Source organism: Cyprinus carpio, chromosome A2, assembly GCF_018340385.1.
Source record: "Cyprinus carpio isolate SPL01 chromosome A2, ASM1834038v1, whole genome shotgun sequence".
Classification (NCBI taxonomy): domain Eukaryota; kingdom Metazoa; phylum Chordata; class Actinopteri; order Cypriniformes; family Cyprinidae; genus Cyprinus; species Cyprinus carpio.
Genome location: NC_056573.1, coordinates 12,223,105 through 12,238,750, shown reverse-complemented (window position 1 = coordinate 12,238,750; position 15,646 = coordinate 12,223,105). Strand labels below are relative to the sequence as shown.

General features: G+C 36.2%; 2 protein-coding genes across 3 annotated transcripts; both read right to left on the bottom strand.

Moving 5' to 3' along the window:
* Nucleotides 1-365: 365 nt before the first annotated feature.
* On the bottom strand, nt 366-4,007 carry LOC109055910 (type-1 angiotensin II receptor-like). Of its 2 annotated transcripts, XM_042773484.1 has the most exons (3): nt 3,791-4,007; nt 3,386-3,470; nt 366-2,210 (listed from the first exon to the last, which is right to left on the bottom strand). In XM_042773484.1, the coding sequence occupies exon 3, from the start codon at nt 2,144-2,146 to the stop codon at nt 1,070-1,072; it is 1,077 nt and encodes a 358-aa protein (XP_042629418.1). In that variant the 5' UTR covers nt 2,147-2,210; nt 3,386-3,470; nt 3,791-4,007; the 3' UTR covers nt 366-1,069. The 2 variants fall into 2 exon arrangements, with proteins under 2 accessions (XP_042629418.1, XP_018928639.2); XM_019073094.2 differs by lacking the exon at nt 3,386-3,470 and having other exon boundaries at nt 3,791-4,005.
* Nucleotides 4,008-11,086: 7,079 nt separating this feature from the next.
* LOC109055912 (ras-related protein Rab-3A-like) lies at nt 11,087-15,091 on the bottom strand. Its single transcript, XM_019073097.2, has 5 exons — nt 14,934-15,091; nt 13,110-13,337; nt 12,879-12,997; nt 12,110-12,234; nt 11,087-11,990 (listed from the first exon to the last, which is right to left on the bottom strand). The coding sequence occupies exons 2-5, from the start codon at nt 13,335-13,337 to the stop codon at nt 11,800-11,802; spliced, it is 663 nt and encodes a 220-aa protein (XP_018928642.1). The 5' UTR covers nt 14,934-15,091; the 3' UTR covers nt 11,087-11,799.
* Nucleotides 15,092-15,646: the final 555 nt, after the last annotated feature.

Below are 15,646 nucleotides of genomic sequence, written 5' to 3'. Positions count from 1 at the left end.
TTCAGACTAAAGTAAAATACCACTTAACAGAACAACAAACAGCAAAACAACATTCCACAAAAGAATAAACAAAATAACAAAAGTCTGTTGAAATACTAAATAACAAAGTGGTGAAAGAAGAATAAAACTTTTATCAGATGATAAATCGTATCAAGAGTAAACAACGGTGACCATGATAGCACAGCATATGTGAAAACTACCGTATCTTGTTAGATCCCATGCCGTAGTCTAATCCAGGGGTTTTCAAACTGGGGTCCCGGGACCCTCAGGGTGCCACAAGGGAGAGCTATGAGGTTTGTGTAAAAGTTGTGGAAAAGTGGTAAATTAAATACATTTATTTAAATAAATAAGATTACAGAACTGGATACTATCACTGTTTTATTCTGCTTTCTTAAGACTGGTCAGAAATCATGAGACTATCATAGTGAAACAATAAATGAATAACATACAATTATTACAGTCAATAGTGTAACTTACATCTGTGTAGGAAAAAATGTAGTTTATAGAAACGTATTGTTAATTTAATATTAAGGTAATGTATACAATTTTTTTGTTATATATCAATTATAAATTGATAAACCACGAGTTGCCTTTTATATTTTAGAAAGGAGGTCTCTCGGAAGGAGATCATTATATTTAGGGGTATGTGACAAAAAAACCTTGTAAACCCTTGGTCTGTTCAGTGGAGCTGTGAGACACAGGAACCCATGTCGGATTAAAAACAGTAAAAATACGGCTGTTCAGTGTGTAGAATGATTAAAATTTCATTCATTTATCACACAGGTGGAAAATACAGCATTTTACAATATTCAGCATACACAAATCACACTTTAACAGCTTAGATGAATGACATATATTATAATTACACATACCAGCATGTCGATAATAAATCCTTTGCAGTATATTTACACTGAACACACAATGCCCTAAAAGACAAAAAGATGAATCACTACATTTTGTTCCCATTACAGTTTCAAGCAACAACACAATAAGCCAGAGTCATCTTCTGAATTGAATCAGTGAGTTTAGAAAGATGATTCATTGGAGATTCATTCACGTCCTGTTGTTCTCATGTGGCTTGAGGTAGTGAGGACTGTTTATTGACAGAGAGGTGGAATGACTCCGAGGCTTGATACGAGAGAGAGCTCATCTTGGTACTGAGGGTGGGGTGATAGGCCACAGAAGTCGAGGAACACCTCAAGAGCTTCAGCAAGTTCCTGCGAAAGTTCTTCCCAACAAAACTGTACAGGATTGGGTTCATACAGCTGTTGAAAAAGGCAATACAAATGGTGAACGGCATTACAGTGTCAATGATCTCAATGACATCGCAGTTGGTGATCACTTTCAGCAGGACAAGCATGTTCATGAAGTTGAAGATCTGATGTGGTGTCCAGCAAAGGAAAAACGACAGCACGGCAGCGGCCAGCATGCTCAACACCTCATCCCCTTTCGATCTCGAATTCCTCTGAATGTCCCGTGCTTTGAGCAGAGACCGACCGATCAGGCAGTAGCATGTGAGGATGATGGTGATGGGCAGAAGGAACCCAAGAACACTCTTCATCAGACTGAGAGCTACCAGCACATTGCGAAGATCTTCTCCATCTAGGATGCCACATACAGTGACATTGTTATCCTGGATAAAATGGGTCCTACGGATAACGGCTGTGGGAAGGCTTAAAAGAAAAGCCACTACCCAAACCAAGACGCACGTCACACGGGCGTAAACCACCGTACGGCACCGTCGGGACTTGACAGGATGAACGATGGCCAGATACCGGTCAATGGCGAGAGCAGTGAGGAAAAAAATACTAGTATATAGATTAAGGAGGATCATACCAGCAATGGCTTTACATAGGAAGTCTCCAAAGAGCCAGTGGTAGCCTGTTGCAGTGTTTATGGCCCAAATAGGCAGGGTGAGGAGGAAAGTCAAATCTGACACTGCTAAGTTCAAAACAAATATGTTTGCAACGGTCTTCAGCTTCAAACAGTAGTAGATGACAGTGACTACCAAGCTGTTGCCTACAATTCCGATGATAAAGTTGCAGCTATAGACTACCGGGATGAACGTGAAGATGAAATTGTGGTGCCCGGTCATGTTGCAAGTGAGCTTGAGTCCCACATTAGCGTCGGCTGTTATGTTGTCCATTTTGGAGATCTGTCAAACACACGCTCAGTTTCACAGCCTAAAAAGCTGCATCACTAAAGGAGCCCTATAAGAACAGAGTGGAAACAGATGATTAATATGGTAAAAAGTTTCATTCAGTTTCTCATAAGTTTTTTTCTCCATTTAGAAGGTGCATTACTTACAACAAACACTAGATGTCTCTCTGCACATATTATTTAGGAGCTTGTTAATTTTGGATAACAGCAACTGGATGGAATGTACTTCAACAGCTCCTTCCAGTTATATTGAAAATTAGCTAAATCTGGTAAAATGCAGTAAATGCAAACATTTATGTTAAATATTGTATTGTGTTGGTTCCTAATAAATAGATAGATAGATTGTTTTAGATATATTAATATGCATAAATAATGTGTATTAAACATGATATATGCACTGTGAGAATTCGGTTTGGTCATCCTCTTAAAGCTCCCACGACTGTACCATAATGAAAACACATCAGGCAGCTTCTCATGGGTGTAAAGGTCAAACATGGTCAAGCTCTCCAAAAATATGTCAAACTTGTTTCTAGCTGGTCTTTTTTTATAAATCCGCATTCTCACCCTCAGGGAAGAGCTACATATTTCTAGGCAAGAATTTGCTTAGACATTTGAAAAGCCTTCAGATATACTGCATATTGATATACTGAATACAGTACAGTATGTCTAGGTAAATCATTATGAATAACTGTAACTGTATTTTTATCAATGGAATAACCGACAAAGGCAAATTCCTCGTAACTGTAACTTAGCCAATAAAACTGAATTCAGATTCTGTAATTATAAGCTATTAGCACTTGTCTGCTCAAGCTGTTTCTTTTCTGGTTTCAGGATAAGACAAGCACATATTGTGTAAGCAGATGCAGGCATACTGCCAAGGGAGTCAACAACCAATAACAGACGACATTGCATTACAGGGTTCACGTCTTTTGAATATCACTCAAACTATTTTAATATGCTTATCAGACATCCGCTATTGCTCAGGAAGTGGTGGCTGATCAGGATATTGTAATTTGTCATACTGATAAGAGATTTTTGTTTTTGTTTGCATTTATTTTTTATTTTGGTGGTCTTATAAAATCATTGTACTCCCAACAATGATGGATATGATCAGCCCTTATAAGCAGATGGAGTGGAGGAAAGTTTAACCATTCAAACTGTGATGGAGTAAACAGCGTAACAGCATTAAAGTAACAGCGTTAAAGTCCTCTGAGATTGTACTTACATTGACAAAGAATCATAATGTGCTGAGCTAAACACATGAAACACAGTCATTTGCATCAACGGTGGTTTAAGTAGCTGAAGAGACACTAACAGACCAGACAGACAACAGAAAACAAATAAATATTAGATGTTGCGTCATGATAAAAAAAATAAAAAATAAAACAAAACATGCTATGACATTAATTGTGTGAGGTTATGTGTCAGTTTGATCAATTTACAAACAAAAATATATAATCTGAAATCTGTTCTTTGTTAACTCACAAGGTTACTTGGCTCTTTGGGTAACGATTAAGGTTTGATTAAATATTGTAATTTAAGGTAATAATTAAAAATACAATAAAAAACAAACAAAGAAAATTATTTAAAATGTAAATATATGTACATAAAACAAAATATGTATTTTTACCTTTAGTGAAGATGACATCCAAGCTACTCTTGTCAGTTCCAAAACTGGCTTTAAGAGATCCGTCCTGACTCTTGGTCAGGACAGAGTGCCTGGTGCTTTTCCTTTACGCCCTTCTTATACCTCTCCGATAGTCCTACAACTACACCAGAGACCCACAGCAAGGGCTGCACTGCGGGGGCCGGATACGTCCATGGTCATGGGAGCATAAAATGGGGGTGAGAGAGAGGCAGAAACAGACCCTTGAGGGCAGAGGCAGATTTTTCCCATCATTTATTTGGTCACCTTTTTCTCTTAAACATGAAAAACATGTTCTGTTCTTCTTTTTCCACATGCTTGTAAACAACATTTCTTCAATGGATTGTTCAGTAAAAAGCCTGCACATTAGCATAAAACACATTACATGATTATCCTAGCTTTAAGCACATAACAAAAAAAGGTACAGACTGGTAGTGCGACAGCATGGACATTTACATGATTTATTCTGACGGCTCTATATTAATGCATATCATCAGGGTGAGCCTGGTATTAAACCTGTGAAATGAATAGCAAAAGACAAACAAATGGCCTTCTGGTAATATTAAAGCAAGCTCACAGTCAATAGCCTAATGATATTGCACTTAGCCACTTTCATAAAGCAGCAGGGAAATATATTGTACATTATGTTGATGTCCATGGTGAAGAAGACCAAGCAAGAGAAGAGGGATTCGCTGATATCACATGCTGCAGACAGAATCATATAAGGTTTGAAATTACATACTTTCTTTTTTTTTACAAAGTGACTGCTATTTGTCTTTCCCTCATTTTTTGAGGCCTCTGGGACCTCTGGTGCCTGTTTTACTCTGAACTCTCAAGGGTAAATCCAGCTCCTTCATTGTTGTTGTATTCAGCCGCTGGTCTTTCGTCTTTTCCAGTACACAGTCAGTCAAAGCATATCTGAGACCTTTCCTCTAATTTATGTATTTGGACAAAAATGAATACTAGAAGGAAGTACAGGCAGCTCTAACAGGCCAAAGACAGTATATCGTTAAGAACACATCGAATATAGAATTTGATTTTGTCTGCAAAAAGACACAATAATATGGTCAGTTTTTCACAAACAGACTGGCCAGAGAGAGTGTGGAGCATAAGTCTCATAGTAAGTGGATTTTGTGTTGCTGCATCAATAGGAGGATAATTCAATACACTCATGTGCTCAAAAGTTAATGTTGCCTTCAGGGTGCAATGCTGATGTCTGTAGTTCCCCTGCCCTTATTAAGGATATTTGTTACACCTGTTTGTTTGGGTAAATGTTAAAGAGCACATGGATATTTTTAATCATAATTCTATTAATATGAAATATTGGACTGAATGTACATTTATCTCGCTTATTACAACTCCTCACCAAATAAATCGCCAATGGGCAAGAAATACTGAATCTATACGGAATATATTTTTTCTAATGTTTCCTCTGTGAAAACATTACAATGTACAAAAGTCATGTCTAATTCAAACTATAACTGAGACGCACACAGCTTGCCTTCAGCTGTATTACAGTAAATATGTCGCAGTGTTTTTCTTGTTGCCATGCTGACTGTTTTGTAAATCTCAGTGGACATGTAATAATGCCAATTTGTCTCTTCATTTGGTAATTTTACATCAAGTATTTAAAGTAAGACTGAATGCATGAAAACAGTTAGGTTTTGAGTTTTTTTTATAATTGTGTATAATGGCCACAGCTCTGATTCCCATGCAGCTGTACTCCAGAGAGAGCTATAATTTGTCCACACCTAAATCAACATGGCCATCTCCAAGCCAAGCAAAAACCATACACCAAAAAACCCTCAGGGACTTTTAAAGTTTGTTTGCAAAGATATTTGAGGTTTTCCTGTTGTCTCCCAAAAACACATTTGTCCTCCTGACGGTGCTAATAAACAAACATGTAAAATATTTTACATGGTACATATGTTTGTTGATTTTTTCCCCTACTCAGCTAAACTCCTGTCATTAAAAGTCAAACCAATTTCTAGAGGCAAACAAACAGCCCACTTTGAGCTGAATTAAAAGGCAACATTTATTTTTCAGCCTATGTAAAATATAGAAACTACTTGGTTTACTCCATTGCCTTGTCTGGCAATTTGTCCTACCCTGTCAGATTTTGCTACCTCCTATTAAAACAGTGGGTAGTACAATTCGACAACAAAAAATGCTTCCTGTATAGGTTTCTACACCTACCACAACCCTAAACCTACCCTTTTAGTAATGCAAATACAGTAATTATGTGTTATGATCATGGTTGTAGCTCGAAGGGATACAGCTACAGGAAACCAACAATAAATAATTTTTTCTACCTTTGAGATTTTGTTTTATTAAAGTCTAAACCTACACCAACCCTAAACCTATACCCTTACAGTAATGCAGATACATTAAATGTTCTTCAGCATGAGAAAAAGGACACAATATTGATGTGCGCATGCACAGTAAACCCTGGTAGGAAAATCTGATGGTTAGAATAAAATGTCAGGACACCAGGATGTGAATGTGGTCAATATTGCATGCCCTGGACATTTACAACATGAGTCAGTCTGTGAGTCCTAACCTTTGCCCTCCGCTGCCATTGCTGATGTGAGTCACATAGATGAGAAAAACATCCTGGATAACATCACTGAAGCATTCGCCTCATTTCAAGGGTACACAATAAAACATTTAAAGCATGACTTCCCTACACTGCATTATCTAGGCCTGCTCATTGTTTTGGCTATTGCTCACATGTATTCCCATCGTGCAGTCTGCAGCCTCTGTATTAATAAGTACATGAGTTTGATATGGCTGGTTGCTCTTCACTCAACACCTCCTGAGGAATTCTGATGAAGAGCAGAACCTCACTGCCCAGAATATCTCCTCCAATCGCTCACTGAGTGCACGAGAAAATATTACACACATAAAATGCTAAATACATCACAAGTATAGTCATGATGATACTTGCAAACACATACATTTTCACCACCAATGCTATTAGGTGCCTAAAAATGTATTGTTCTTTTACAGCTTGTGAATGAAGGTCAGTTGTATAAATATGTTTCAATTAATATCAGCTTCACCTCAGGTGTTTCTCCTACAAGTCCAGAGAAGAAATAAAAAATTGATCCAAATGAGACCGTTTTTTTTGGTTTTGTTTTTTTAATAGTTAATGTATACAAATGAAGAGTTTGGTTCCAAAACACAATAATTCCATTTTGATCAATTTGAGTAAAAATGTGTTGTTGTTTTTTACCAAGAAAGTGGCAAGATGAAAACCACTATTTTCTGTTTCAAACTTATTTATTTATTACTACTTTTCAGTCACTAATTTACATCTGTGAAAACTCAAAGAAGGGAATCACCAGGAAAGTTTATTTTAGAATGAGCACATTTTTTATATTCTTCATCCCATGAGGCCCAGTGATTGTGAATTATCATAAAGTTCATTCTGAGAAAATGAGTAAAAACCCAAAGCCCAGGAATCGGTCGTGCAGGATTGTTTTCGGGAGTGAGAGCACAAAGAGCTGACCAGTGTTGAACTCGATAAGACGTGCAGAATGTTTGTTGTCCTATTTATTTATTGTTGCCCCAGACCGCTTCTGCTGAACAGAACCACTTCAAGTCATAATTTACTATGTGACCAAGGGTTCAAGATGGAAGAGTTGTTTATTTATTTAGTCAGTTATTTCAAGCCAGGTTTCTAATATCTACCACTGAGCAGCTGGCTAAAACTTCAGGCAAGTCAAAATGTACCGTACTATAACCAACATGATGTTCATCTGAGGTTATGATTTACACACTCAGGAGGGAAGTCTGCGCCTGCTAGTCCTCTTGATCACGTAGACTCATCAGTCACAGCCAGGAAAGTGCAGCAGCCCTTCATGATACCGTTACTGTAACCAAATCAAGCTCACTAATGGATGTATACACCATGAATGAAGGAGAGAGCCTGAGGCTTCAAACAGTGTTTCAATTACTTCTGCACAGGTTACTTACGTCTTTTGATCATCACAGCTGTCAAGTTTGTCACCACACAGAAATACACTTGACTGCAGACTACGTCAGTGTTATAATGTACATCATTACAATGTGATAATACATGTTATGTGGGCTGCTTTTCAAAACAATTTTAAAAATAGTAAAAATAGTAAGTTAAATTAAAAAAAGTGCCTTTTCATGTATTTATTTCACTTTCATAAAACACAGTCTAATAGGTAGAAAAATTATTTATTGTTGGTTTCCTGTAGCTGTATCCCTACAACCACGAATATAACACATAATTACTCTATTCATGTGTTTCATATATATATATATATATATATATAAAATGATAGAGAATTTAAATATTTTCATTTTTACCATATCCAGACAGTTATGGCACCTAGATTTTGTTTTCTTAAAGCACCATAAACTTTTATTTCAAAATTTGAAAACATATTTGATAATATTAGGATATTTGTATCCTAATAAATGCCTGTAGTGACATATTCACTGTAAGTATTATACCTGAGATCATCTCTATTCCAGCCAGGTTTGAATGAATGTTTGTAGTGCTCCTTCCAGTCACAGAAAGAAGTGCGTCTCACCTCTGCCGCCATGTGGCTCTCTGTATGTCCACAGGTTCACGTCTCAGGTAAAACTTTTTAACAAATTTTCCGAAACTTTTTAACAGTAGCCTAACATATAAATGGCACTCTGCACTGATATTGTACTGTGATTAAGAAACACTCAAGAGAAAACACCAATCAGTGAAGTATGAGAACGACGTATGAACATTAGCGCCTCTGAAGGCCCGTCATACTGCTGGAAATGAGAGACGCAGATAGCTCGGTCCAGGGGGAGAACGCTTCTGATGACAAACACTGAGGATCACTCCGAAAAATAATCTTCATTTTGGTCATACTCCTTTACATAACAACTGCACTTAATGTGCCCTTTCTAAACCGACAGAAAATAAATTGTTAATATGAAATACAATCAAAGAGCGTATTAAATCTAAACGTGTGCAATCACATTGAATAGACATTAAATACATATTTTATTTAAAATTGTATATTCTTAAACCCTGATACTTACTGGACAACTTCACAAAATAGATTTAAAAAATATTAATAAATAAAAGAGACTTGACTTGATACACAAGTGATTTTACCATGGATTTTTTTTTTTTTTTTTGAATTTAAAGGGATAGTTCACCCAAAAATAAAAATACTGCTGTAAACACACACACACACACACACACACACACACACACACTGGGGGTGTATTTTGAAGTGGGGGTGTATTTTGAAGTATGCTGGTAACCAAAAATTGCTGGGTACTATTAACTAATATATATATATATATATATATATATATATATATATATATATATATAAATATATATATATATATATATATATATATATATATATATATATATATTATATATATATATATATATATTCTTTGGAAGTCAGTGGGGACTAGCAACTATTGCTAGTGGTTACCCACATTCTTCAAATTATCTTCTATGTTGAACAGAAGAAAGAAAGTCAGAGGTTTGGAACAATTTGAGGTGAGTAAATGATGGAATTTTAATTTTGGGGTGAACTAACCCTTTAAATTCAGATTCAGTTAAATGTAAAGTCTATACTAATTATTTATTAGAGAACAAACTTTAACCCACAGATGGATTAGCTGTGATTAGAGCCAGTCAGCCTGTTCTAATGAATGCAATTACTGTTCAGAGACATCAGATCAGTGCATGGAGGATTTATTCCTTCTAGGGGAAGAGAACACAGGGTTTTTTCCCTCAGAATCATCCCCTGCTGAAGTGGACACATTAACATTTACAAATGTACAATTTCCCCTTTGCTGTGACAATTACAATGCACTTAATTTTGTTAAATCTGTGCAGATCTAAACGGCTCTTGATTTCCTTGAGAAAATGTTTAGATTATGTGATGAGGATGTGAAAGACGGTCATTTATACAGTGTGTTTTAACATGTGGATGATTTAAATTCCCCAGAGTCTCTTTATTTAGCATCTGTGTACTTGTCATTCAGACGCCATCAGATAATAAATATATAATCCGAAGATGCAGAGTATGCATCAAACTCTTGATTGTTTCTTACGACATAATAAACCTTCAATATAAACTAGCAAACCAAGCATTATGTCCAGTCTTGCAGCTCTCTATAGGCCAGTGGAGCTGAAAAGGTCAGAGGTCACTGACAGCAATAAGCCACAAAAGATTTCAAACACAGCTTTTTATTTAACTCAATAAATGTGATGACTTCATTCTCAAAAATAAAAATTAATTTAAAAAATTGACAAAAAAAAAAAAAAAAAAAAAAAAAAAACTCATGACAATGAGTGTCCAGCTTCTATAAGTTGCTAATACAGTGTTTTATTCTTACCATTATCTCCCAAGGTGAAATACAGCATTACAAGATGAACATCACTTAAAACCTACTGTGTGGGAACTGAAGAACTATTGTACAATTTACAAAACATATAAAGTATACTAATTTGACAAATTTCTATGTATAAAAAAAGTAGATCCCAGTGGTTTGCTTTTAGTTTAGGATGGACTGTAAACAGGATATAAATGGAGGGTATAAATGGTCAATTCCACACCTTACAAAACCATATCCCTGCTTATCCAGTGAATATTTGGTATAAGAAAGCTTCTGAATTGCATAGAGGAAAATCAACACAACACATAGTACATCTACAGACATGAGGTTTTCAAACATTCATCCCCCTTTGTGTTTAAAACTCTGTGATTTATAAAAGTGAGACATTTCAGCCCTCTTAATCTAATGCAGAACACATACACCAATACAAATGCATGTAAATAAACAAGCAATAAATAAAGCATTAAATTAACATATCATATAACATAATTAACATTATCGTGTGCACTAACATATGTTAATACTCTAGTGATTTAGTTGACACAAGTGATCAATAAATGGTGCTGTATTTGTTTCCAATGCCTAAATGAGAACTTCAAGCAAATCACAGTGCATTTTGTTTTAATAGGACTGTCTTTTCTTGTCCAGAAACCCATTAGCTTCCATTCTTTGATGTTTTATTGTGTTATAGCCTGCAGAATGACAGTAATCCTCATCTATGCTTGTAAAAGAAAATATCTACAATATACTAGGATGACATACTAAGATGCACACAGACCCTCACAAGCTTTCTTTATGGTAAAATGAGGAGTATAAGTCCACTAGTATGTAGGAACCAGAGTAAAAGATACACTTAAATTCATTATTACAAACAAAATTCATAAAAACAAATGTATTACAAACACAAAAAGCAATTAAGCACATAATGATTTTTTCCTAATTACTTCTATTATCACACATATACAGTTTTTGCTTATACAATATAATCTGTTACAAAATACACCTGCTGTTATTTAAAAGACAACAGGGAGCAAATGAATTAGTGTGCATTTCGTTTTCACTCTTTAATTTAAAAAATAAAAATAAAAGAGTGAGGCAGAACTTCTGGCATGAACGTTCTATCTTGGGATGAGCCGTTACGCTGATGGTTTCCACACAACAATCTGGTCCCAACTGTGTATTGGTTTGTTTAAAAAAATAATAAAATATCTCTTGGCAATGCATTGAGGATATTTGTGTGAATTTGAAATTGATGAAACCCAAAACACATAGAGGAAATGCTCATGAACATTTAGCAACATTTAGAAGAATGTTTTAGCAGATATTGTACCAAAACATAATGTGATTCACCTAATTTCACGCTGGAATTAATCTGACCCCAAAGTCAAAAAGTACTATGCTGTCAAATTCTTAAAGAGATGAGAGGAGCACTGGTTACCAATACCAATATAAGAGAAATAAAAATGCACTGATGTCAACCTCACAAATGTGATAGAGAGAGGACAGGCTCTCAGCAGCATCCCATCAGCGCTTCTCTTACCAAAGCCTTCTTTCATAGAGCGGTCCATTGTTCAGTCTGCGGGGAATGGTGGAGAGGTTGAGAGCGACCCTTAGCAAGCACAGTCTTTGTGGGAGCGCTGCGGCTGCTCATTGAGCTGATGGCCCTGCTTTTGTCCAGTGACGGACGGATCCCCCGACTCCAGGTTCTCAGACATCCTCTCACAGATTATGTCCACCAGTCGCTCAAATGTCTGCTTCACGTTAATGTTGTCCTTGGCACTGGCCTCAAAAAACTCAAAGCCTGTGTGACAGTCAAAGGTAAACGGCACTATTATATTCAAATCAAGCTAAGGGCTGCAAGAAAGCATCCTGCATATGAAGGAAATTCTAGTGGAAAGCATTCTGTTGAGGAAAACCCACCTAGCTGATCAGACAGCTGTCTTCCTCTCTCTGAAGCAACCACTCTCTCGTCTTCCATGTCACACTTATTTCCCACCAGCACCACTTGAGCATTGTCCCACGAATATGTCTTAATCTGTGTGGACCTAAGAACAGTAAAGGAGTCATTAAGAAAAAGCTATTTCATAATCAAAGAAATATAATAATTAATTAAAAATAAATTAAATATAAATAATAATATGAGATAATGAGATTTAAATACAAGATTATGAGAAGTTAGTTTAATAGGCTAAATGCCTCTGACACTGTAACCTTGTGTATTAAGTGGTAACGATTTACTTAACATATTTTTATTCCTATAACTTTATGGATGTTAAAAATAGCATGTTGTGTTGACATTTGACATGTATGACATGCATATATTGTCAATTAGGAATCTGCTTAATAAAAAAAACATATATACAAAAAAATTACTTCCATGTAAATCTGAGTCTTTGCTGTAACCACTAAAAGTGGCAGCAGTAGCAGTTTATTGTCATTTGGTTTTATTTCTGTGATATTGTGCCAGTTAGCCCCGCCCATCCTGAAATCTTATTGGTTCAATGTCCCACTCCACATAGTAATGTATATACAGTAAGTCTCGATAAAACGGATATAGCAACAGATTTTTTCTTTCATATAGTGATGTACATCTGAGTGTAACTAATTATCAAAAAAGAACAAAAACTATAGAATAGGGACTCGGTTCTATCCATCCGTTGTTCAGTGGAGGCAGATGAATGCATCGTACCAGTCCTGAACGGCATTAAAGGAATCCTGGTTGGTGATGTCATACATCAGAATGAAGCCCATTGCTCCACGATAGTACGCTGTGGTGATGGTCCTGTACCTTTCCTGCCCAGCAGTGTCCTGAAATATACAGTAAAAACACAAATCAATGAGAATCATTGCTCTAACACAAAACTCAAGATTCTAGCAGAAATTAAACCTGAAAATGTTCATTTGACAGACTTCTTCTCACCCATATTTGAAGCTTTATCCTCTTGTCGTTCCGGTAGATGGTCTTCACTTTGAAGTCTATGCCGACAGTGCTGACGAAAGCGGGTGTGAAGGAGTCATCAGCATAGCGGAACAGGAAACTGGTTTTGCCAACACTGCTGTTACCAATGATCAGGATCTTAAACATGTAGTCAAAGTTTTGATCCGCAGACTCTTTTTGTCCATATCGAACATCATTTGCTGAGGCCATCTGCAACAATAAAAGAGATTCAGTGCCAAGGTGATTTATAGAATTGCAAAAATATAGTGCATTATAAAGTGACTGAATATGCTTATTTCCATACAATATACTGTAGTAGGTGAAAACAGTATGAGAAAATAGTAGTGTGTCCAAATTCATAGTATTTGACCTACTATGACCTACTGCTTTTGCCAAGATTCTGAAGTGCACATTCAGTGGTGCATGTTTCAGGTTACTTTTAATGTACATAACCTTTTTTATTTATTTATTTATTTAAAGTATTCTTCTTCCTTGGACTTAGAATTAAAGTAACAATGTAATGATGAAGATCACTCAATTTTTTATTTTTTATTTTTGACAGTCAATAAATAATGTGAAGGGGTTCAAGTCTCAGTCCTAAATCTTTTTAGAGGATACTCAGCTCAGTAAAGTGTGTATATGGTATGCATACAACTTCTCTTATTTTATTTTTTTTTCCTCTTATAAGTGCATAAAATACCACTAACTTTTGGGATGAGAAAAGCCTTCTTTATTCACGTGCATTGGAAAATGAACAGATGTAACAAACATATAACAAATAATAAAAATGAAAAGATTTTAGACGGTTGCTCCATGTATTCACCGTAGAAGCAATCAGATAGGAAAACGGACATAACTACAAGGCTGATTATTCTATTATTATACTGTACACAGTTCAGTGGACAATGGTGTCAGAAACGGTTCCTGGCAATGTGCTGAAACAAAAGTTATCTTATTCACAGCCTGGTTGATGAATTACAACACAAATTCAAAGTGAATAGAGGGTGTAACCTGCACTATTCCTGTATCCTTCTGGATTGAGCTAGGAAGTCTGTGTAGCCAGGGATTTTAAAGGTTTTGTGCCGGCTAAACCCTGTGCTTAGCTCAGGAACTGAGCACACCAACAATAACGGGGGAAGATTTGTCTAATATTCCCATTTTATCATGGAAGACCAAGGTATTTCTTTCTCATATAGAGACAAACCAACCCCTGAATGTTCATTCCAGCTCTGTTCAGTCTGTTATTTGTCAGGCCACCTGAGCAGCCCATTTCAGGCACACATCAATGTTTAATTCAAACATATGGCTCAGGCTAGGAAGATTAGATCAAGGAAACTTTGCTTATGAGAGGTGCTGCTACGTTCACGAGCTAACTGTCCAATCGAGACGTTTAAAACAAACGTGAGCCTGTGAGAGCGAGACTGCTGGCTGCTGTAAGGCTGATGGTGGTTAAGTCACTTGAGCTCCGGTTAGCATCTATCCGCTTAACACACGGACAGATTTCCATTTTTATTCGGGTCAGTGAGTGACTAACATCCCATCGATCACACAGACAGTATTCAGCATAACTGCCAGTGACAATGTGCTGAGTGTCAAAAGCCAGTTGACATGTTAGTTTGTAGCATGCAGCCGATGGATGGATTATATAGCACAGACTGTTTATGATCCATCCCGCTTAGCGATGTCAAATGAAGGTTACGCTGTTTTTAAACTAAAACCATGGATTTCCTGACGTTTCTATGCGACTTCTTTCGAAATAAATGCAAGACGAAGCGGCATGATGTTCTTAGAGAAAGCCCAGCTTACCTTAACAGGACGTTTATTTGCTGTAGTTTGGATGCAGCTCCCAGCTTGTGCACCTGTGCTCGTGCTTTCGTCAGTCGACTGGAGCCAGCTGGGGGCGGGGCTAAACAAGTGACTGACACGTGGATGAACCAATTACACGTTCGCTCCGTCAGCGTCGAGACTTATTAGCGGTCTTCTAGAAAGATACATACAGCAGCAAGAGCATGCGCTAGTTTTTGAGATGTTTTAAATTAATGGGGTGAATGCCCATTTCAGTCTTTTAAAGCCATAATTTCTTACATTGCATAATTTCAATGAAATTATAACAGTCATAATTATGAAATAAAAAGTCATAATTATAAAATTAAAAATCTATTAATTTTCATGACAAGCGAAATCATGATCTAAGAAGTCTAACCTATGACATACTAAGTCAATTATCAGATGAAAGTCTTCTTTATGACATTAAACATCAATTAAAATTATAATGAAATGATAGCGCAGTCATAATTATGAAATAAGTGCATAATTATAAGATAATTGACACAACTATGAAATTATGACAAGTCAACGGCACAACGTCGAAATTATTATATGAAAAATCGAAATAACGACAGACTTCAAAAGACAAAATAATGACAGTCAAAATGTATAAATCACTACAAATCGAAATGTTGAGATATAATTTAGACAACAATTTGATAATTTTTGCTAAATTTTCATGTCATAATTAT

What these genes read in the sequence shown, in the direction of transcription:
- LOC109055912 (XM_019073097.2), bottom strand. Translation starts at nt 13,337, where the DNA reads ATGGCCTCAGCAAATGATGTTCGATATGGACAAAAAGAGTCTGCGGAT. An exon ending in GGATAAAGCTTCAAATATGG is followed by an intron (nt 12,998 to 13,109) that starts GTGAGAAGAAGT and finishes TGTATATTTCAG; the next exon opens with GACACTGCTGGGCAGGAAAG. An exon ending in TTTAATGCCGTTCAGGACTG is followed by an intron (nt 12,235 to 12,878) that starts GTACGATGCATT and finishes TACTGTTCTTAG; the next exon opens with GTCCACACAGATTAAGACAT.
- LOC109055910 (XM_042773484.1), bottom strand. Translation starts at nt 2,146, where the DNA reads ATGGACAACATAACAGCCGACGCTAATGTGGGACTCAAGCTCACTTGC.